The sequence below is a fragment of the Martes martes genome, assembly GCF_963455335.1.
Source record: "Martes martes genome assembly, chromosome: 3".
Lineage (NCBI taxonomy): Eukaryota > Metazoa > Chordata > Mammalia > Carnivora > Mustelidae > Martes > Martes martes.
Window position 1 is genome coordinate 164425741 of NC_137890.1, and position 24482 is coordinate 164450222.

Consider the following 24482-nt stretch of genomic DNA (forward strand, 5'->3'; position numbering starts at 1 on the left):
GTCCTCCCAACCCTCAAGGTACACAGTTTTGCAGATGTGGAAACTGAAGCTCAGGGATTTTTAGGGTCCAAAGGACTTGAACCTGGATCTGCCTAATTCTTAAACCCACACACTTTTTTTTTTTTTTTAAACAAAACCAAACTAATCTTAGCTCATGGCAAGAGCACCATAAACTTACAAGTATTTATTAGAAACGCATAGGCAGGCTCACAAGCATAAGAAATCAGGCAAAGGGGAGGGTCTGTTTTCCTTACTATAATGATGGAGAAACTGAGACCAAAAGCATAGTAACTTAATTTGAACCATAGGACTTAAGAGCAGATCCAGAAATAAAGTCCCCGGGCTACTCATTCAGTGTTCCACTAAACCAACCACACACACACTAATTGAATACATACTGCATCTCTCTTCAACAGCCACTAAATATTCTGCACGGATGATGGTTAAAACACAGACCTGGAAGTGGACCGCTCATGTTGGAATCTGCCACCGACTAGCTGCCTAACCTGCAGCGAGTTATTTTACTTCTTGAACCTTAATGCCTTTACCTGTGAGATAAGCTAATGACAGTACCTGCCTCCAAGGACAATGGGGAAATAAATGTAGACACGCCATCATGCCTAGCACACTCTTGACAAATGGAAGCGGTGTTATAGTGATTGTGTTTACTATCACACGTTTGGAAAATGCAAAAACTAAAAGCAGACAAAATAGCACCCACATTCTTATCACTCAACCAAAAGTATTGTTAAAATTTTCCTTGTGGTCCTTTTTTTTTTTTTCCTATGAACAATTATGTTTCCTTAACATGGCTGACCACATTTTTTTTAAGTTTCTGTATTGTATCTCTTATGATGATCTCACACTAGCTGTTTTATATTATAAATTCGGTATTAAAACATCTTCAAAAATGGTCTTTTGGGGGCACCTGGGTGGCTCAGTGGGTTGAAGCCTCTGCCTTCGGCTCAGGTCATGATCCCAAGGTCCTGGGATCGAGCCCCGCATCGGGCTCTCTGCTCAGCGGGGAGCCTGCTTCCCCCTCTCTCTCTCTGCCTGCCTCTCTGCCTACTTGTGATCTCTCTCTGTCAAATAAATAAATAAAAATCTTTAAAAAAAATGGCCTTTTTGATAACCGATTCACATTCCATTGGATGGTAATACTAATTCAACCATTCTTTTCTTTTTGAAAATGTGGGCTTCTAACAAATTTTCTCTAGAAACATAAACTTGTATAACATTTGCCCACATTTTAATTTACTTCTAGAGGACCGTCAGGAAAACCCTGGATCACCAAGCAGAAACACCTCTGTCACCTGATACACTCTGATTCCTCACGATCCAAAGGCGCTGTTCTAATTTAAACTCCCACTGCACACATTGCATGCATTCTTTAATATTTCATATCGTTTACAGCACGAAAATAGCTTTTTAAATCCCAGGATCCTAAATTGAACTGAAAGAAGAAAACACTTAAAAAACTAGGTGACCGGATCACCTCTCTTTTCTATTTTTATCTCATTAAGCAATCCAAGGTAACATGATTTCTCTGAATGGGAGGTCAAAGAGAACAGATACAAAAGTCTACTTCAAGGTATTGCATGGTTCTCAAAACTGACATGGATACCTTTTAAAAGTGTCTTGATCTACAAACCAAGCTGCACAGAAGGCATGAATTTCAGTTGCGTCGACCGAGGTATATGTTGAATGAAAAACCAAAAGCCAGCCTCTATCATTCACGACTCTATCATAACTTCATGCCCACAGATTCTACTTCCTCTACATCATCAAGAAGCAGCCTCCCCCTCACTTCTTTTTTTAATTGCAGTGAAACTCACATAACACAAATGAACCATTTCAAAGAAATCAATCTGGTAGCGCTTAATACATTCACAGAGTTGTAATTCTATCTAGTAGCAAAATACTTAGATCACTCAAAAATGAAACCCTGAGCCCATCGGGCAGTTACTCCCTAGTCCCTTCTTCTCTGCCCCTGGCAACCAGCAATCTGCATTATGTCTATGTCTAGATATTTCATATGAATGGAATGATCCAATACGTAAGCTTCTGGAGACTTTCACTTAACATCAGGTGTTTGAAGTTCATCTGTCTTGAAGCATGCATCAGTACGTCATTCCTTTTTAGGGTTGAATAATATTCCCCCATAGGACTATATCATGACTTGTTCACCCACTCATCTGTTCACCATTCACCATTCAACATTTGATTTGTTTCCACCTTTTGGCTACTATGAATAGTGCTGCAATGGCCCAACCACTTCAACAGTACTAAAAGAAACAAATAAGGGGCACCTGGGTGGCTCAGTGGGTTAAAGCCTCTGCCTTCGGCTCAGGTCATGATCTCAGGGTCCTGGGATCAAGCCCCGCATCGGGCTCTCTGCTCAGCAGGGAGCCTGCTTCCTCCTCTCTCTCTGCCTGTCTCTCTGCCTACTCGTGATCTCTGGCTGTCAAATAAATAAATAAAATCTTAAAAAAAAAAGATAAAGAAAAGAAACAAATAAGGCTCAGCCAAAATGTATGGCATTGTCATTAAATTTAGCATCACCAATAAAGGGACAAAATGACATGATGCCTCTTGATTTGATCTAATGGGAAATAAACCCCATTACTTTTGTGGTCTTTTTGCCAAAAACACTCAACCTGACTCTAATCATGACAACATAATTAGGCAAGTCCAGACTCCGGGACATTCTATAAGATAATTAGCTGGGGCTATTCAGAAAATATCAGAGTTATAAGAGCTTAAAATACAAATAAAAGGTGGGGCACCTGGGTGGCTCAGCCAGTTAAGCATCTGCCTTTGGCTCAGGTCCTGATCCTGGGGAGCTGGGATCCAGCCTCGTATGGGGCTCCCTGCTCAGTGGCATGTCTGCTTCTCCCTCTGTCTCTCCCTTGCTGCTGCCCCCTCTCTCTCTAACAAATAAATAAAATCTTGGGAAAAAAAAGGTATAGGAGCTGGTCTGGCTTTAAACGAAAATTTGAAGACATTTACGGAAACCTGAATATGAGCCATATATTAAATAAGATTATTTTATCACTGACAAATTTTGGGGGTATCACAATCCAAATCCCACAATCATAATGGGATTGTGATTATGTCGAAGTTCCTTGTTTTCAAGAGACACATTCTACAGTATTTATCAGGAAGTGCCATGATGTCTACAACTTACTTTCTTCCTTTCAAATGGTTCAACAGCAACAATAATAACAAAGTGTATGTGGAGGGGGATACAGAGAGAGAGAGAGTATGTGTGTGTATGCATCCAAATGTGGAGAAATGCTAAGACCTGGTGAATCCAGGTTGAAAAAAAAAGGCTTACTGAACTATTCTTTAAATACTTCTGTAAGTTTGAAATTTTCCAAAATTAAAAGATGGGAGGAAATACATGACCCGCATATATAACTGATCATAGCAGGTTAAGCACTGCTATCTGGCTGGAAATGAGCTGGAACCTCACAGAGCCAACTCTGCATTTGCAAAAAAAAAAAAAAAAAAAAAAATCTTGACTTCCAACCTTTCACTCGTAGAGGGAATCACTGAATGATCCACTTGGCACCTTTCAAAGCTGCCTGTAGGTCCCCTAGCTTTATAGAAGTGTTCTAGCAAAATCAGGGGTGAAGATTACATTTTTTCCATGAACTGAAGACTTCTGGCAAGGAGTGGTGGCAAGGTCTGCGCTCTGGGGTGGGGAATGTCCCTCAGTGCCTATGTGGACCCATATGCCATTTCTGCGGCATTAAGTAATGACCTTCCTCTGCTGTCCCCCGCCCCTTCCTGACTCCAGTGCACTCACCTGGATGCTGACAACAGTTCAAGGGTGCTCATCTAGAGAGCACAAATGCAAAGTCATTGTCTGATCCAGGGCAAAACGCCCATCAATGCTGGCAGAATTTGAAAAGTCCATGAATCCTAATGACATGTTTTACCTATAGGCACTTCTTCACAGACCTGATGTATATAAACTGATAAATCCTTTAAGTTCTCAGTTTAACTTTATCAGTTTTTCAAGATTTCAGAGAGTAATATTTAGAACACGGAAAAATAATTGGCTAATGAAACTTAGAGAACACACGGGCTTTGGAATAGTGGCAGTGTATGGGAAACTCTCCATAAACGTTCTTAGCCTCCACTGACTGCTTGAGACCTTCAAAAACAACAATGGCAAACGATTCACTCCAAAATGTTATTTGATTTGTTCTCCAGGGTGCGTATTACTTTAGCAAAAATAAGTTTTAAAAAAATAGATAAACAGGAGGAAAAAGATACGCCAAAATATTGATAATAATTACCTCTGAATAAGAATATGGAATTTCTCTAGGGTCTTTAAAAGCCCTTCTACACTTTTCAAGTCTTCTAATAACTACTCTGAATTATCTTATAATCAAGATTATTTTTAAAAAAGAAACAAAATGGGGCACCTGGGTAGCTCAGTCTTTAAGTGCCTGCCTTCCGCTCAGGTCATGATCCCAGCATCCCAGGATCCAGCCCCGAATCTGGCTCCCTGCTAACCAGGAAGCCAGCTTTTTCCTCTCTCACTCCCCCTGCTTGTATACCCTTTCTCACTGTCTCTCTCTGTCAAACAAATAAACAAAATCTTAAAAAAAAAAAAAAAAAGAAACAAACAAAATGGCTCCACTAGAAAGAAATAAGAAAACAAACTGTAGAACAAATCTACTTATATGAGAATATTCTCGTCTTGAACATGATTCTATTAAATTTCCATGAGCAAACAGCATCAGAAAAATATTGCAAAAAGTACTCAAGTTTTATTTATTTGGATTAAATAATGACCAATATTAAGAAATAATTGAAAATATTTAACTCATATGTGTATCCTTCCCACTTGTATCCAAGAAGTTTTCATTTCTCCCCTATGAAAATTGTTTCTATACTTATTTCAACCATGCAACAGAGTATGGAAGAAGAAAATGGAATTCAAAATTTAGCACATCACATTCTTTTCTTTCCTGTTCCTGAGGCATTGTATTTCAAAACACAATCAGAGCCATCTGTTGATTATAAGAATGTAAGCGTAACATTCTTCTGATTTTTAAAATTCCTATTTAGGGAACTTACCTCCCAGAGTTTCTTAGAATGGTACTAAAAGACAAACCTCAGATCCCTCTGCAGAATTTTGCATCTCAGTATTCCTCATACATGGTTCTGTTCTACATTGCTTTTAAAAAGTTTTAGGGAGAGGGAGCTGCATTTTTCCCGTCTAAAAGCAAATTCATTATTGGACCTATTTCTTCACCTAATGAATGCACATAAATTACCAGTTGAAACTAGTCCCATGTTCCTAATATTGCTGAAATGTTTACCATTTGAAGGACAAAATAAGCACAACTATTTTGTATAGCTACAAACTAAAAACCGTAATTAAAGAGAGACATAACTAAACACAACATGTGGGTTCCTTTGCTATAAAGGACATTTGTGGGGCAGTTACCAGAATATGAATAGGGTCTGTGTATGGATTAGGCTGTTGAACGTACCAGTTATTTTTCTCATTTGGATAATTGTACTGTGGTTATATAAGAGAGTATCCTTGGTTTTAGGAAATATACACCAAAGTACTTAAGTATAAAGAAAAACCAAGTCTGTAACTTATCCTTAAAGACTTAAAAAAAAAAAAAAATAGTAACTATGCGTGTGTGTGTGTGTGCGCGTGCATGTGTGTGTTTGTGAAAAGAGAGAGACAGGGACAGAGAAAGAAAGAAAACATGGTAAAATGTTAACATTTGGGGAATCTGGTGAAGGAATATTGGAATTTTTGTAATTTCCTAGAATTTTTCTTTTCTTTTTTTTTTCTTTTAAAGATTTTATTTATTTTATTTTTGTGAGAGAAAGAGTGAGAGAGCATGAGGGGGAGAGTGCGCAGAGGGAAAAGCAGACTCTGGGATCATGACCTGAGGCAGACGCCTAACCAACAGAGCTACGCAGGTACCCAGGTGCCCAGAATTTTTATTTTCTACAGTGAGTATTTCGGAAATTATTTCAAAATAAAAAGCTTAAGGGCTCCTGGGTGGCTCAGTGGGTTAAAGCCTCTGCCTTCGGCTCAGGTCATGATCCCAGAGTCCTGGGATCGAGCCCCGCATCTGGCTCTCTGCTCAGCGGGGAGCCTGCTTCCCTTCCTCTCTCTCTGCCTGCCTCTCTGCCTACTTGTGATCTCTGTTGTCAAATAAATAATAAAAAAAACTTGAAAAAAAAAAACAAATAATAGCCCTCCCTGAGACCTACAGAATCAAAGTCTCTGGGTCATTTGCATTTTAACAAAAATCCCCAAGTCATTCTTAAATAGGATCTAAAGTTTAAAAACTTCTGCTATAAATAAAATCACACAGTGGAAGACTCCGTATTTTTGAGATATCAATTTTCTCCAAATTCACCTATAGATTAATCACAGTAAAAAAAATCAATTCCAGTGAAAACCCAACAGGCATTTTTTGTGTTTGTGAAAACTGACGAGCTGATTCTAAAGTGCAAATGGAAACACAAAGAATTTATATGATTATCAAACCACTCTGAAAAAAAAAAAAAGCACCAAGGTCTAAGGGCTAATGAGATCTGATTCCACAAATTATTATAAAGCTAAAGCAATCACAACAGCATTGTACTGACATCAAGATAAACAAACAGATGAATGGAACACAACAGACAGTCCAGAAGTAATCCCACCCATATATGAATACCTAACTTTCCGGCGAAAACACAGGGCACTACAGTAGAGAAGGGACAGATTCTGTTTTTGTTTTGTTTTTTAAGACACAGGGCAGGAACAGCTCGTTTACACATATGCTGGAAAAATGAACTTAGACCTTGCAGCACATACAAAAAGTAATCTCAAATGGATCACCAACCTCTATATAAAACCTAAAACTATAAAACATATAGAAGAAAATATAAAAAAATCTTTCTGGCCTTGGATCCCTAAATAAAACACCAAAAACACAATCCACAAAGAAAATATGGATAGATTGGACTCTGCCAAAGTTAAAAATATCTTTTCAATGACAGTTTAGAGAATGAAGAGATAAGCCCTAGAGTGGAAGAAAATTCTATACAAAGTATATACCTGACAAAAGACTTGTATCCCAAAGAACACAACCAACTCTCTAAACCCAACAGAAAGAAAACAAGCAACCCAACTAAAAATGGGCGAAAGATTTCAACAGGTACTTCAAAAGGTAAGATACACAAATAGCAAATAAGTATATGAAAAGAAGCTCAACGTCATTAGTCATCAGGGAAATGCAAACTAAAACCACAATGAAACACTACTGTGCACTTATTAAATCCCAAAATTAAAAAAAAAATGGGTGTATCAAGTGATGGCAAGGATCTGGAGCAACTGGAACTTTCATACACTATTGGTATGAATAGAAAAATGGTACAACCACTTGGGAAGAAAATTTGGCAGTTTCTTAAAAAGTTAAACCTGGGGTACCTGGGTGGTTCAGCTGGTTAAGCATCTACCTTCGGCTCAGGTCATGATCGATCTCAGAGTCCTGGAATGAGCCCTGTCTCAGGCTCCCAGCTTCTTCCTCTCCTCCTGTCCCTTTTCCCCTCCCCGCCCCCACTTGTGCTCTCTGTCTCTATCTCAAATAAATAGACAAAATCTTTTTTTTTTTTTTTTAAGTTAAACCTGCAAATACCATACCGTGACCAGTCATTCTGTTCTCAGGTTTGGAAATAAAGCATAAAGAAAGCACATGTTCATACAAAGCCTTGTAGGCAGAAATTCAAGCAACATCATTCATAATACCTACAACCCAACTATTCACCAACAGATGAACAAATTGCAACGTATCCCTTCACTAGAATACGCCTTCAAAACAAAAGGCAGTGAACTACTTATACACACAAGATCCAATCTGAAAATAATGATGTTGGGCGAAAGAGACCAGACCAAAAAAGAGTACCTATGGCATGCCTCCATTTATATGAAACACTAGGCAACCCAATCTGTAGGAGAGAAAACACAGGAGATGAAAGGCAACGGAGAAGGAGGGACTACAAAAGGGGTGTGGCAAACCTTTGGGATGATGTTCATTGTCTCACTGTGGTGATGTCTTGGAGAGATATACGTCAGCTTATCAAACTGTATACTGTATCATATGAAACTGTATACATATCAAACTGTATGTCAGCCATGCTTCAAGAACAATGCTGAAGTAAATAAATAAAACCACTCAGTTGAAGATCATGGGCCAATCCAATGCCATCTAAGCAAGACACTTAACCTCTTGCGTTCCAGTCTTGTCATCTAAAAAAGGAAATCTAGTCCTCTCTGCCACAAGCGGTTATAGGGAAAAGACGGTCAGTAAATGCTGGCTGTCTCTTTGTCAGCTTCCTACTTTCCAGTTAGCAGGCTGGTAGCCCACAAACTAGTATGTAATGGTTCAGTTTCTTGAATATTAAGATCGGATGGCTGGTGATCCAGCCAATCCCACTCTGGGAATTTATCCAAAGGAAACGAAATCATCATCTCAAAAAGAAATCTGCCCTTCACCCCCACCCACTGTGTTCACTGCAGCATTGCTTACAGTTGTCAAGACATGAAAACGACATTAAGTGGCCATGGATAAAGATACATGTTATCCAGCCATTGAAAAAAAAAAAAGGAAGGAAGGAAATCCTGCCACGTGCGATACCATTGGACAGATGTTGAGGACATTATGCTAAGTGGAATAAGTGAGACAGAGAAAGATAAACATTGTATGATCTCACTTGTGTGTGAAATTTTAAAAAGAAAACAAACAAACAAAACGAATTCATAGCTGTGCCTGGATGGCTCAGTCCGTTGAACATCAGACTCTTAATTTTAGCTCTGGTCATGATCTCAGGGTTGGGAGGCTGAACCCCACATAAGCCTCCATGCCCAGCGTGGAGACTGCTTAAGATTCTCTCTTCCTCTCCCTCTGCCCCTCCACCCCTCTACCCCTCCCCCCCACAAAACACAAACACAAAACCAAAAAACAAATTTGTAAATACAGAGAACAGATTAGTGGTTGCCAGAAGCAGGGGGTGGAGGGGTGGGCAAATTGAGTGAAGGGGGTCAAAAGGTACAAACTTCCAGTTATAAGATAAATAAGTGCTGGGGATGGTATGCACAGCATAGTGACTATAGTCAACAATACTGTGTGTGTGTGTGTGTGTGTGTGTGTGTATTTTTTTTTTTTTAAGATTTTATTTATTTATTTGAGAGAGAGCACAAGCAGAGGGAGCAGGAGGCAGAGCTAGAGGGAGAAGCAGACACCATGATGAGCAGGGAACATCCCAGGACCCTGGCATCATGACCTAAGCTGAAAGCAGCCATTTAACCGACTGAGCCACCCAGGTGTCCCAACAATACTATATTATATTTGAAAGCTGCTAAAAGAGAAAGTCTTAAAAGTTCTCATCACAAAGAAAAAATATTTGTGGGCACCTGGGTGGCTCAGTGGGTTAAGCCTCTGCCTTCGGCTTGGGTCATGATCTCAGGGCCCTGGTATCGAGCCCCCGCATCTGGCTCTTCACTCAGCAGGGAGCCTGCTTCCCCCTCTATCTCTGCCTGCCTCTCTGATCTCTCTCTCTGTCAAATAAATAAATAAAATCTTAAAAAAAAAATAAAGACAAAATATTTGTAACTATATGTGATGATAGACATTAACTAAACTTATTGTGGAAATCATTTTGTCATAAACACATGTATCAAATCATTATGTCATCCACCTAACACTAATACAATGTTATAAAACTGGATGACAGGTATTTAACATTTATTTCAAGGAAAGAGTGATTGCACGACTAAATGAAACATTCTGAGATTTTTAAAATATATTTCAAGGGCTAATAGCTTAAACTCATTTCCTGGAAAGGAGAATGCATTCCAAGATTTTGATTTAGAGGTCTTAAAATAGACAGTTAAGGGGCACCTGGGTGGCTCAGTGGGTTAAAGCCTCTGCCTTCGGCTCAGGTCATGATCTCAGGGTCCTGGGATGGAGCCCCACATCAGTCTCTCTGCTTAGCAGGGAGCCTGCTTCCCCCCTCCCTCTGCCTGCCTCTCTGCCTACTTGTGATCTCTGTCAAATAAATAAATAAAATCTTAAAAAAAAAAAAGACAGTTAATAAAAACTCCCTTGACACCACTGAAAGTAGCTTCTACATCTACTCCTTCAAGATTGATAATTAAATGGAAAGAAAGAAGTAAGCTCTTATCCTACCTTTCCAGTACGAATTGAATTATAGGATAGTCAAATGGCCCTAAACGATGGAGAAAAATTATTCTTTGCAGAAATTCTAGCTAGTATGCGAACAAAGAGTGACAGAATAAGAAAACTAGCATTTTGCAGTCCCATGTAGCAGTTGACTCAGGCAAGGATCATTAATGGAGTCCACTAGGGTCAGTGGAGAACTTTTGCTTGCACATGCCAATTACCGGCCCTCGGATTACTTCCTATCTGCACCCACCGATCACGCTTAGACACTACTAATGGGACAACTGGACATTGTGTACATCCTGACATAATGTAGTGTGAAGCACACAGCGGTGCCTGGGGAAGAGGCCTAGCCACAAAAGTTTCATTTACACCAAATCAAGCCTTGGCAGGCCGGGCGGCAGGTTAAGCCTCTGCCTTTGCTTGAGGTCATGATCCCAGGCTGGAGTTTGCTTCTCCCTCTCCCTCTGCCGCTCTCCCAGCTTGTGCTCTCTGTCTCAAATAAATAAAAATCTTAAAAATAAATAAATCTCATTAAGTCTTAGATCTAACTTGCACTGTAGAAGAAATACAGGGTTAAAAAAAAAAGAAAGAAAGAAATACAGGGTGTTGGGGGACAGGTTAACATTACAAAAGAAGCAATCAGGAAAACCACGAAGGGAGATGCCCTGCGGGACAGATAATCTCCTTTCTTTAGCATTTCACTGACAGGAAAACAAATAGGGAACATTGTTCTAAATTAAAAGACATGTAAAGACCAAATGCAATACAAGGGTCTTGTTTGGAACCTGGTTCAAATAAATCACCAAGAAAAGTGTATTTCCGACACAGTTTAGGAAATATGCACTTAGTTTAAATGATTTGAAGCAATGATTGTTATTATGCTAACTGTGTACTATGAATATGTAAAAAATACTTAATTTTATAGATGCATACCAGAGTATTTAGGATTAAAATATACTATGATTTAAAATGTGTTTGCAAAAACAATAGATAAAACTAATATGGCAAATTGTTAAGATAATTATAAACCCAGGTAATGGGTATATATGAGAGTTCATACACTTCTCTCTCCTTTTTGCGTGTTTGAAAGTTTTAAAATAAAATTACCGCTACATATAGTACAAAATAATACGCTCCTAATAACAAAATGTCAAATGCATGCAATAAAAGGCATTTGAATGGTCTGCAAGCCACTCTAGTCTGACTCAAATGAAGAATCATTTAGTCATACCTCAGTTACTAGTTCACTCACATTTGACAGCTGTGGCTCCCCAACCTACTTAGAGCCATGGGACCTTGAGCAACTGACTTCACCTCTCAGCTCCCTCATTTGTAAAATGAGTACAGGGATAGCGCCTACCTCCAATGGTTGCTGTGAGGGTGATGCAGGTTAACACAACTAGAGACACATAGGAGCGGAGAGCCTCCCTTCTGGGTGACACAGTGGAGACAGTCATTCAACAAGTATTTACTTTGTACCTTCCAGGGGCCAGGCACATGCTGAGTGCTCCCACACTGAGCTGGTGGACAAGGTTGGTCATGTAGACCTTTCTCAAGTAACCACAGACATACATAAATACAAGAAATGACAATGACTGCCATAAAAGGAAAGGACCGTGGGCCATCAGAGGTGTGCGACTGATCAGCAAGGAAGACAGTCTCCAAGTTCGAGCCATTGGTGTGGGAGGCATAGTGGTTAAAGCAGGGACCCTGGGTAGAATATCTGGGATTGCACCCAGCTCTTGAGCTCTGACCAGCTGTGTGACCTTGAACAATTTACCTCACCTCTTAGTTTCCTCATCTGTCCAATGAGTGCAGGGACGCACACTCCTTGTCTCATAGAATTGTTGGGAAGATCGCAGGGTTGATAGTGTATGGTGCTTAGAACAGGACTTGGCACACACTAAGTAAGCCTTCAATATGTGTTTGTTATGATGTCAATGTCGTGATGTCCTTTGCTCCTTGGACTGCAATGTTACCACACCTGTCTCGGGGTTTGTCCTGTGAAGACTTAATGAGTTAGTGGTTTGAAGTTCCTTTTTCAGTAAACCCTAGCTGTACCCTAGAGTCACTTGGAGCGTTTGTGTGTGAATACACACACACACACACACATTTATATAGTTACATAGATACACAAAATATTGATCCACGGGCTCCATTCTGTAACGAACTCATTAAAGATACCAGGGATAGAGCCCAAACACCTGTATTTTTTAGAAGCTCCCCCAGTGATTCTAATGTGTAACCAGGGTCGAGAACCACTGACCCAGGCATTCAAAATGTGAAAGCATTTCAAAACTGTAGACTTCTACAGTGCAAAGAATTTATTATTATTGTTATCATTGTGGCCTCCACAGGGTAGAACCCATGATCTTATTATAGCATACAAATGCTGTTAGCCTTCAGAACAGTGCAAGTTTTCGGTAATTCCTCCCTCGTTTCATACCATCCACGCCCCATTTACTCCAAGAGCTGAACAAACATCCAGGAAAAAAAAGCGCTCCGGTAATCCAACCCGCTCCATCTAGCTACGGCCTCAAGGTGCCTTTCTGGATGGGATTAACTTGGGAACCCGCTAGAACACACCGTTGGGTCGAGTTATTTACCTACAGAAGCCACCCAAGCAAAACCGATGTTTGCTGCAGCCTTCCTTGTACAAAGGTACCTTTCTGCACCTGAGGGATCTTAAACACGGAAACGCTTACACAGCTATTTGTCATGAGGGTGGGATGAGGAAGGAATTAGGCTGTAAATACTCGAGCATTGTTTTTTTTTTTTTTTTATCAGTCGACAATTCAGGAAACGAGTTCACTAACTTTGCAGGCCTATAGTGCAATGTTCTATGGCTTGATTGGATTGTGGTGACATCTGGGTGTATCCATTTGCCAAAACTCATCAAGTTGCATAATTATCATCAGTGCCTTTTACTGTAGGTAAGGTAGGCATCAATTAAAAAAAAAAAATCCCAGGGAAAACAGTTGCCAAACAGTCCTTCGCTACGAGGTGCACGTGGGGAGAAAAACCAAGAGTCCCAAGTTAGCTCTCCAAAGCCCTCTTTGACCTGCTTGTTCTCACACGGGAAGAAGGGCTGGCGGATCTAAGCGCGTCCTTGGACAAGGACTGTCGGCGAGGGAGGAGACAGAGACCCCCTGCACGCTGTAGTCTGGCCTGGATCTTGGCGCCCGGGATCGCGCGGGGTCCTTACCGAGCAGCAGGAAGGACAGGACCCACTGCAGCACCGCGGCGGTCTGTAGCCGCCGCGCCAGCGGGATGTTGAGCGGCGCAAACTCGACCTTCATGCTCCGGCCCGGGACAGGACTGCGCCGACTGCGGGCGCCTTGCTGATTCGCGCGCCCGGGAGGAGTGAGCGGCCGGATTCCGGCCCCGCGCGGGACAGCCCCGGGGCGGCGAGGGGGAAGCGGCGGCGACGCCCGGGGAGTTGGCGGGGGCCGGACTTCGTCGGGGGGGTGGGGCGGGAGGGCGGTGGCTGGGGGCTGCCAATCGCGCGCCCCCGGGCCCGCTGCAGCTGGCGCGCCCGGGCGCATTGGCCCCAGCGCCGGGGCGCTGATGAGAGCGCGCTGCTCTGGGATGGCGAGCTCGGCAGCCTGGGCTTCTGCAGCCGTGGGGAGGACCTGGGATCTCCATTGGGATCTGGTCGTTGTTCAGCTACTCGATCACCTTCAGTATCTGCCCTTAAACCCACCCCTTCCTCCGAACACTCTCGCTGCGGAAGGGTTAGTTCAAGAAATCGACCACCACCTAGAAGGAGGTGCGGGACATAGCTTCTGTGCACGCAGGGTACTCTTGTGTTTATTGGTGTGTGTACCCTATCCCACCTTTTAACTCCGGCGGGAGAGAAGAGGCAGAGATCTGACTTCCTCTCTTGGATACTCAGATCCTTACACTAGTTCCAGAAACCTTTCATTTATTCATTCCTTTAACAGATACTGACTGAATACTTAGCACAGGTCAGGAACCATTCTGGGTCCTGACCTTATACCTGGTTACCTAGACACTCATTGATTCTGCTCTCAGTACAAATTATGGGCAAGGACAAACATTAAGCAAAATAACCACATAATTGGGTGTATAACTGCAAAGTGAAACCCTACTGTGAATGACTGTAGGAGGGTTCTAGGACTTAAGCTGGAGGTCAGGGAAGTCTCTGAAGAAGTGACCTTGAGCTATAAAGGTGAATCTAGTTAACTGAGGGAGTTGTCCAGAAAAAAAGGAGCACATGTGCAAAGGTCCTGTGGCTGAAATTCAAAGAAAATATATTGGGAGCTCAAGGAGAACATTGGGGTGGAATGAGGCCAAAATGGTGACCAAAGTCCAGATCCTTGCAGCCTGTGTTTAGATTCAACTGTTTACCCTGAAATTTGCCACTGAAGGGTTTGTTATGATGCATTAAATGGTTAGATTCTGAATAGTTGCCTAATCTTTGTGAGCTTTTTTTTTTTAAATAAATACTACCTACTGTATAGTTGAACAACTCCACATGGCACGTGGCTGTTAAGTCACTGCTAGAAGGGATCTGCAACAGGGCAAAACAACAAAGTTGACTAGTCACCCCCACCACCATGTCCCTTTCTCTAACAATTCTAATAGAAAGTTTAATACAAATGAATACTTAAGGCAAGGTAGTTCAGGGTAGTTGTGACTTCTTGTATGCAAAACTTCCTGGTTTGTAGGTTTTGTTTTGCTTTGTTTTTTTTTTTTGTTTGTTTGTTTGTTTTTTTTTTTTTTTTTTTTTTTTTTACCTAGTTGAGGATTCATATTCTTCTTTTAGACTTCTTCCCCAGTGCTAGTGGGGATACTTCCTAGGATCCCCACCTGTCTCAGATGTTGTGCAGAGGCCTTCACTCATCCTAGAGCAACCCTAGAGCAATAAGCACTAGCTCATTTTGCAGTTAATGAAATCCAGGCTCAAAGTCACACACCTGGCAAAGTGGAAAAGATTCCAACACAGTTTTGTCTAAAACCCAGAGAGGAGAGTGATCCCTTCATTAAATGAATCTTACCTGGAAAAACGATTGCTCGCTTTGCATCACCATTGCCCATGGTGTTAATGGAATGAGAGTAAATTAAGACATGGTCTCTGAGTCTTTGAGCATTCATTCATTGATTATTTATGAAAAGGCTTCTTGTACTAGGCAGGAGCTGGGGAGCGGGTATGGGCTTTAACAGCGAATAAGAAAGGTCTCTGTCCTCGAGGGGCTCACAGCCTCCTGGAAGAAACAAAGTAACCACATGGGTATAGAACCAAATATATGATAGTGCCTGAACGAAACATGCAGGTTCCAGTGATAGGGAATAATGAGCATGTATTTAGAACAAATTGGAATTAACAAGAGTGGAAGCAGGCAGACCCTAAGGAACCATCGTAGGGTTAGACTAGGAGATGGTGGTATGGTCTGCTGTGATATTAAAGGAGGATAGAGATGGATTTGGGATATGCACAGGAGATATAAATGGTAGAATTGGTTAATCAGATTCACAGTTTCTTGGTAAATAAGCAAGACATCCAGACTTCTCCTAATCATGAGGAGTTTACTGTACTGAGTCATGCTCTTGTCACTTTCCCAGACCCTCAGCTAGTAGTAAACAGCTGTTACACTCTAGCATAGCACACTGAAGCAAAGCTTGGCCCCACCAAGGCACAGTCTATCACCATCCTAAGTAACAATTAAATCACTCATTCATTTAATATTCAACACGTGTCTGTGTATGTATTGTGCCCCAGGTTATTGTAGCTAAATGATTACCAAAATTAAATGGTGAGAAAGCTTTATCAAGCTATTCAAAACAACTCTTCTCAGATTTCCAGAACTAAAACTAACATGAAAACATGAACCGTAAACCTTATCTTTCCAAACTGCACCTTTCATGGAATGGGGAGTTGAGAGCAGAGAAGTTAAGTGATTTGCCCAAGATAACCCAGCCAGTTACTGGCAAGGAATAGACCTAGCTCTCTTCATAGCCTACTAAAATGGATGAGAAGCAAAGTGGTATGGGATCATGGTTTCAAACTTTGATTCTAGTAGAGGAATTTTTTTCAATCTTCAAAAGATCTCCAACTGATAAATCCAAGTGAACCTGTTCTTATTGGGAAAGAAGGTGAGGAACCCACTTTCTCAGCATCTCCTTCCTTCCCATAACAAGTGTATTTGTAACAAAATGAAATTGATATTAAACAGTTTCAGAAGCTCGTAGGGTTTGGCAAGACCCAGTTTGGAAGCTTATCTTGCTCTTTTTTGTGTCTGGGTATCCTAATATTTGGAGAAGTACAAGGTCTGAATGTGGTTGCAGTTAAAAAAAACAAATATGTCAATATTACTAAGTGCTTACCACTTAGCAAGTACTGTGCTAATGCTTTATCATTCTGTGTCTGATGTAAACCCCCCAGCAGCTCTCCAGTCTAGGTAGTATTTATTATTCTTAACCAATGGAGAAATCGAGACACAGGTGAAACGAATTGTTCACCTATTAAGTAGTAGAACAAAGTGTCTGGTTTGTTTTTTTTAAGATTTTTTATTTATTTATTTGACAGACAGAGATCACAAGTAGGCAGAGAGGCAGGTAGAGAGAGAGCGGGAAGCAGGATCCCTGCTGAGCAGAGAGCCTAATGTGGGACTCGATCCCAGGATCATGACCTGAGTCGAAGACAGAGGCTTTAACCCACTGAGCCACCAAGTGTTTTGAAAAAAAATTTGTTTCCAGAGTCCGAGCACATAACTGCTGTTTCTTGAATGATAGCACAAGGAAGGAAGGGGATGTCATTGAAATGGAGAAGTCATGGAACAATGACATTCTTCAGAATGCAGAGGACCAAATGTGCCATAGTTTGGGTTGGGATTAGTTATTCATTCAATCAACAAATATTTACCAACCACATACCATGGCTTTGGCATTAGGTACCTGTGAGCAAATAAAACATACATACATTTTCAAAAATTCAACCACAATATATCAAACACCTGTGCTGTGGCAAGTCCTGATGAGATCATGAGGAGAGGAAATCTATACTGTCCAGCTTGGAGATCTGAGATTCCACCAACAGAGGATGGTTCCTCTTTCTAGTTCTCAGCTCCAGTTAAGAAATAAGGAGATGATGGTTCAGATTGCCTCATTGGTTACAAAACCTATGCGTGGAAATGACTACTTTAAAATCACTTCCTTGTTTTAGTTTTTTTCCAGTGCATTTCATGACCGGTAATTTCTACTAACGGGAAGAGAATGTTTCGCCATAACATGACATGTTACTGTAGCCTAAGCTAATATGTTCCCGTCTTTTAGTTGAAAAGGAAATAGTATTCCTCCCAGATTGAGAGTTCTCAGAGGGGATAGTTTGGAACAAAGGTCACTGTGCCAGTTTTCATAAGGTGCGTTCATCATAAAGGCAAATACTCTCTTTCTCTCTCTTACACACACACCCACACATTCATGAAACTCAAACATCATGGTTACTGTAAGTCACTGAGAGTGGCCAGATCCGGTTAAAGTCTAAAGAAGGCCATCATAATGATAGTTTCAATGGAATGTCCTTCAAGAAGTTCTGTTTTCAACACTCTTTTGAACTAAGTTCAAGAAATTTGCTCTGGCCCCTCTGCTTTCTTATTGTCCTATCAATTAACTTATTTTATCAGTCTGACAAGGCTCGATTATGTTTGCTCTGGGCAGAGCTGCAGGAGTCTTGCCTAAGAAACCAAGGATTTGTAGCTGCCATGATTTCTCTTCTCATGACCCTCATCCACGTTTCCATTCGTACTTGGTCTGGAAACCTATTTGAGGTTCCAGCAACCCAAGTGAGGGAGGAATGAGGAGAAAGAGATTGGAAAGGTCTACAGCTACCACCCTGGGGTCTGGACCAGCTCTTCAAACAGGCAATCAGCAGTGTCCAACAACAGTGTCCTTGGAGATATGCACAGACCCCACCTCTTCCAGTTTCCAAGAAGATCCAATCCAATGGGTGCGCTTGCACTTGTGTTTGTATCTTTCTGGTTGTTTATGGCTACTTGGTATGTGACCTGTTGATTCTTCCGGTCTATTATTATTACTTTTTGTTTTCTTTAAACAGATGCCTTTTCCCCAGTCCTGGCTGCTGTCATTATTCCCCTCCATAATTGCAACCTCCTAACTGGTCTCTCTGCCTTGAGTTTTGCCCTCTGAACAGACACCCCTAATTCCTTCTCCATAATGTACCCAAAGTGATCTTTCCAAAATACTTCATTGATCATGTTGTTTCTCTGCTTGAAGTCTTTGAATTTCTTCTCATTGTTTTTTTTTGTTTGTTTGTTGTTTGGTTGGTTTTTTTTGAGAATGAGAGAGAGAGCACGAGGAGAGAGGTCAGGGGGAGAAGCAGACTCCCTGCCGAGCATCTTCTCATTGTTCTTAAGATAAAATTCAAACCCTTTAATGTAGTTTGAGCCCCACATTATGGGGCATCTGCTTACCTCTTGAGTCTCAGGTGTAACCCTCCACCTCTCACACTTTAAGGTTTAAACCATCTGAACTTCATTCAGTTGAGGAACCTAATTTCAGGAAGAAGAGGGAGACAGCTGGGGCTGGAGAACACCCATTTAAATGGTTTCAGGTTTCTCTCCACTATCTTTTCTCTTGGTGTTAGTATCTTTTTATCTCTTTGCAGATTAGTTTCTCTGAGTGGTGGGAAACGTGACCACCAATGACTCCAGACTTGCACCTTGCTGCTTCCACCATTGAATAAAATGGAACTCAAGTTCCCTGCGGTCCCAGGTCCAAGATCCAGCTTGGATCAGGTGTTTACCACCAGTATACTGGCGTGGGATACTGGGTCCCATTGCTTTAGCATGGTGACTCAAAGGTTTACCTTGTGCAGAGAGAAATAAGGCATGCTGGGTGAATTGTCCCAAGTTTACTCAATCATAACCAGTTAGAAAAGAGTGATGAAGGAGGAGTTAGGTCAAGTGAAATATGTCTGGCCTGGGTAACTTGGCCTATGATGGTGACTTTGAAAAGGATAGGAAGCACCCAAGGAAGAGTAAGCTTAGGGATAAGAGGAAAGTTCAGTTTTTGAGTTCGACATGCCAGCCTGGTGGACATCCACATCCAGATGTTCAGAAGTTGGTACGAAATATGCATAGAAGAGAAAGATGGGTTGGAGGTTAGAATGGGCACTATCTGCAATTAGGGAGGGGTGGAAGCTGAGACTGTTGGGGGAGAAGATCTCCAGACATAACTCCAGAGGGTATCCTACGCTGAAGGCAGGGTAAAGGTAGTACAGGAGGGAGAGGAGGCTGGGAGAGTTAGTATGTATCAAGTACCAAAACCTAACATGAACTCTTAAAATTTGCATAAGCATCCTATGGCATACCTGTGGTGTGTGTATTATTATTACCTTCACTTCACAAAGAACTGAGGTTTATCAGTAATCAGTAATTGGTCCAAAGTAAATAAAAGGTTTTTTTTTTTTTAAAAAAAGTGGAGGAATCTTACCACTACAGTGTACTGTCTCTCACATAGCAGTAGTAGAAAAAAGTCCAGGGAGCTAAATGGAGGAATCTGGAGTCAGGAAAATTAAGAAAGGAGAATTTCAAGGATGAGGAGATGGCTAATAATAAAAGTGTCTATCAAATCTATTTTTAAAATTCAATTTAAAACAGCCATTGGTTTGACATTTGGGAAGTTGATACCAATCATCTTGACTCTTGGCAGGTCTAGCAGACCTTCTTGGTTGCAGATAGATCCATCAGTAGAAACCCAAGAAGAAAGGTGGACTTTGGTCATGTCCTAAAAGTTTCAGGGTCACCTGCAAAGGGATTAGAGTGTTCTGGAAATTTATAGGAAAGACATACAAGGTTTTAGCCAGAACAGAACCAGTTTTGCATATACCGCAATTAAAACAAGGCCGGTTATGGTAAATTGTATCTTCTATTCTCTGAGCTTACAGCCCTGTCTCATCCTCCTGGAGGCATCAGCTCAAGTTTTACTAAGCTTAATACGAGAGCAAATTTATAGTCTCAGATTACTGAGTTATTACCTTGAGTATAAATATCTAATACTTGCCGGTTTCAAATTGTTTCCAAATACTTTATCCCCACTCAGCCATCTGCTGAGGTTCTGTTTCCATTTTATGGATGAAAAACCCGAGGATGGGTTGGACGATGTGTTTGGTGTGCCACTTTAAACTCTCTGTTGCCGGAGTGCGAAAGGTTGTTAGACCCAACTGCATCTTTAGGATCTATGTTGGAAGGATTTCAGACATCATAACATCTCTTAACCAGTTGCTGCCCAACCCAAAAGCACTATAGGAAGGTGGTACAATCATCTCAGAAACTTTCACTATGTGCTACCCATTTTAGAGGCAAAAACATTCATGCGAGCACAGATCTACACAGGATCCCATCTCACACAGCCGTGATAGAGCTGGATTTTCTACACCTGTCCGATAGACAGGGAATGACACATGATTGTGTTTTATAATAACCTTGTTGTTTTCACCTCAAAACAGAAGTATTCTTGATAATTACAATTCTGTTAAGTACAAAAGGTACAATGAAGGAAATAATCTCACCACCCAAAGATAACCATGGTTAAGAAAAATATTAAGGAATAAGGGAAGCCTGGGTGGCTCAGTTGTTAAGCATCTGCTTTTGGCTCAGGTCGTGATCCCAGGTGGGATCAAGCCCTGCATTGGGCTCCCTGCCTGGTGGGAACCCTGCTTCTCCTTCTCCCACTCCCCCTGCCTGTGTTCCTTCTCACTGTCTCTCTCCCTCTCTCTCTCTCTATGTCAAATAAATAAATAAAATCCTAAAAAAAAAAAAAAAAGAGAGAGAGAAGAAGAAGAAGAAAACGTTTGAAAAAAAGGAAGAAAACTATAAAAGACAAAGATAACAAAGTTAACACTTCGGTGTATATCATGCCAGCTGTTTTGATTTTATTCACATTCATTTACATGCATTTAAAAAAAAAAACCAAATTGATCGCTTTAAGTCTATTGTTTAGTAACTTGTTTTCATCTAATGTAGAATTTTTTCCACGTTAAAAAATGTAGTTCTCGGGATGCCTGGGTGGCTCAGTTGGTTAAGCAGCTGCCTTCGGCTCAGGTCATGATCCCAGCGTCCTGGGATCGAGTCCCACATCGGGCTCCTTGCTCGGCAGGGAGCCTGCTTCTCCCTCTGCCTGCCACTCTGTCTGCTTGTGCTCACTCTCACTCCTCTCTCTCTCTCTCTGACAAATAAATAAATAAATAAATCTTAAAAAAAAAAAAAAATGTAGTTCTCCAAAATCATTTTTTTCTTTTCTTTTCTTTTCTTTTTTTAGGTAAAAGCAATAGAAGTTTATTAAGTGAAGTTTATTAAGTGAGGATACAGAAAAAGCTCTCAAGAGTGAGAGGGGTCCCAACAGGGCTGCCAACGAGAGCCTTTTGGGTTGGTCTTTTATGGAAAGCTAACCAGCAAACTTAGATCCTTTTAACATCTCTACTGATAACACCTTCAGAGGCTTACTTCCTTTTTAGGGACTGGTTATTCTTTGCTGGTCACAGGTGATTATCATAAAGACAGCCCTCCCTTCCACACACCTAGGGCAGGGTTGTCCTCCACCCCTCCAATATCATTTGTAATGACCTACACTATTCCACTGTATGGCAGTATCAGACTTTATTTAATCAAGCCCGTATTGTTGGACATTTAGGTTGTTTCAAGATTTTTTTATATCACAAACAGAAGAATATCTGCTTACTTTCTTAAAATAATTCCAAGAGTGGAATTTCAGGATCAAAGAGAATGCATTTTATATATATATATATAAAATATATATATAAAATAATTCCAAGAGTGGAATGTCAGGATCATGTATAATTTTATTATACATATAATGCATTCTCTTATATATATGTGTATATATATATAGGATATATATATATCCTATATATATATACACACATATATATATATATATGGATAGATTTTTTTTTACATCTCAAAGTGCTTTCTCAGCCTGGAGAATACTGACCCTCCTTCACCTTCTAATATTGATGATACATTAACTCTTCCAAATATTAAAATGCATTATAAAGCTGTAATAATGGGCGCCTAGGTGGCTCAGTGGGATAAGCCTCTGCCTTCGGCTCAGGTCATGATCTCAGGGTCCTGGGATAGAGGGTTGCATTGGGCTCTCTGCTCAGCCAGGAGTCTGCTTCCTCCTCTCTCTCTGCCTCCCTCTCTGCCTACTTGTGATCTCTCTCTGTCAAATAAATAAATAAAATCTTAAAAAAAAGAAAGCTGTAATAACTAAAACTTTGGTACTGGTAATGAAATAGAAAATTTAGTAGGCCTAAATATGTATAGAAATATAGTATACGCTGATAAACCCTGGGTGTTATTTGCAGCTGATGAATAACTGAACTCTAGATCTGAAACTAATGATACACTATATGTTGGCTAATTATTTATTTCAAATCTGTGGAGAAAATCTTAGCAAATTGTGTTGGGCTAACTAGATTGCTGTTTGAAAACAAAATAAAGCTGGTTTACTCACTTGCTCTGAAACCTAAATAAATTTCAACAAGATCTAAGATTTTTTTAAAAATTCTAAGCCCTTTAAGAAGCATATGTGATTTTTATAAAACAATCTTGAGGTGGTGAAAGACTGTATAAAATGTAACCTAGGGGCGCCTGGGTGGCTCAGTGGGTTAAAGCCTCTGCCTTCAGCTCAGGTCATGATCCCAGGGTCCTGGGATCGAGCCCCGCATCGGGCTCTCTGCTCAGCGGGGAGCCTGCTTCCTCCTTTCTCTCTGCCTGCCTCTCTGCCTACTTGCGATCTCTGTCTGTCAAATAAATAAATAAAATCTTTAAAAAAAAAATAAAAAAAAAAATGTAACCTAAAGCCCAGAATCTATAAAGCAAGAGAATTATAAATGATACCAAAACTTTTTATTTAAATCTTCATTTAAAAGAAAAAACCCAAAGTCAACTATTCCTATTGCTTTCTTAAAGGCCATCCAAGCATTTGTCTCCCTCGCCCCCCCAAAAGTGTCACATTCATCTCCTGTTTCTTACCTTCATTTTTAATTTCTTAAAATATGCCCATGACGGTATGCTAGGTAAAACAGAACCTTACCAATATATTTTCTTAAGATTTTATTTATTAGAGTACATGTAAGAGAAAGAGAGAGAGAGAGAAAGAGAGCATGAGCAGGGAGCAGGGAGGACAGAGGGAGAAGCAGGCTACCTGCTGATCAGGGGCTCAATCCTAGAATCATGGGATCATGACCTGAGCCAAAGGCAGCCACCTAACCGAATGAGCCACCCAGGCGTCCCCAGAACATTACCAATATTTTTGAAATGATTTTGAAATGCTCCCAGGCTACATCGATTCTACTCCACTCCGAACTAACTACTCCCATATTTTATAATCCATTTTATTTAGTTTTACCATCTATTTATGTATGCCTAAACAATATACTCTTTAGGTTAACCTGGTTTTTGTTTTTATATACATGACACCACACTGTGTAGATGCTTCTGTGGTTCACTTTTTTCCTCAATATTCTGTTTTTATGACTTATCCAAGCTTATACATCAGCTGTAATTCATTCATTTTCACAGCTGCACAGTGTTTTGTTGTATGGATTTATCCTAATTATGCATTCTAGTATTGATGGACATTGGGTTGTTTCCAGTTTGGGTTGTGGTTTTTTTTTTTTTTTAAATAATGAACATTTTAATTTGCTCTTTCAGGACACATGGGTAAGTTTCTCTGGGGAATATTCTTGGGAGTGTAACGGTAGTCAGGCATGCACGTGTTCTGCCTTTCTAATTAAGGCCCTATTTTCCAAAGTGGTTGTACCAATTTATATTCCAGATTCTTGCCAACATTTGCTTGGGTCAGACTTTCACGTTTTTACCGATCTGGTAGGTATGAAAATGTACTTCATTATGATTTTAACTTGCTTTTCCCTAAGTTCTAGTGCAAGAACTTCCTTTATGTGTATTGGCCAGCCCATCTTTCATTTCTAGGAAATGCTGCCATCTCTTGCTCGCCAGTCATCCCTAATATTAGACAAAAGCAACACCTACCTACATTTTATGATCTACTATCTCAACATTTTCTGAATGTCTTCCCTATCAGTCAGCTGAGCACTTGTGATGAGTGATATAGTTTTCTTTTTTCCATTAGAATCCTTTAAACGTTCAGTACCAGAGCAGGTACAAAGATAAAAAGCAGGGTGGATGCATTGGGGGATATGGGGAGATAAAACCAGAATGCCCTACTGGTTTG

General features: G+C 40.7%; 1 protein-coding gene across 1 annotated transcript in view; it reads right to left on the minus strand.

Annotated features, from left to right (window-relative positions):
* Positions 1 to 13799, minus strand: part of MOGAT1 (monoacylglycerol O-acyltransferase 1) — a 35899-nt gene extending 22100 nt beyond the window's left edge. The window contains exon 1 of the mRNA XM_080799549.1: positions 13426 to 13799. Coding sequence (XP_080655675.1) covers positions 13426 to 13765 — 340 coding nt within the window. The 5' untranslated portion in view covers positions 13766 to 13799. The remainder of the gene's footprint in view (positions 1 to 13425) is intronic.
* Positions 13800 to 24482: the final 10683 nt, after the last annotated feature.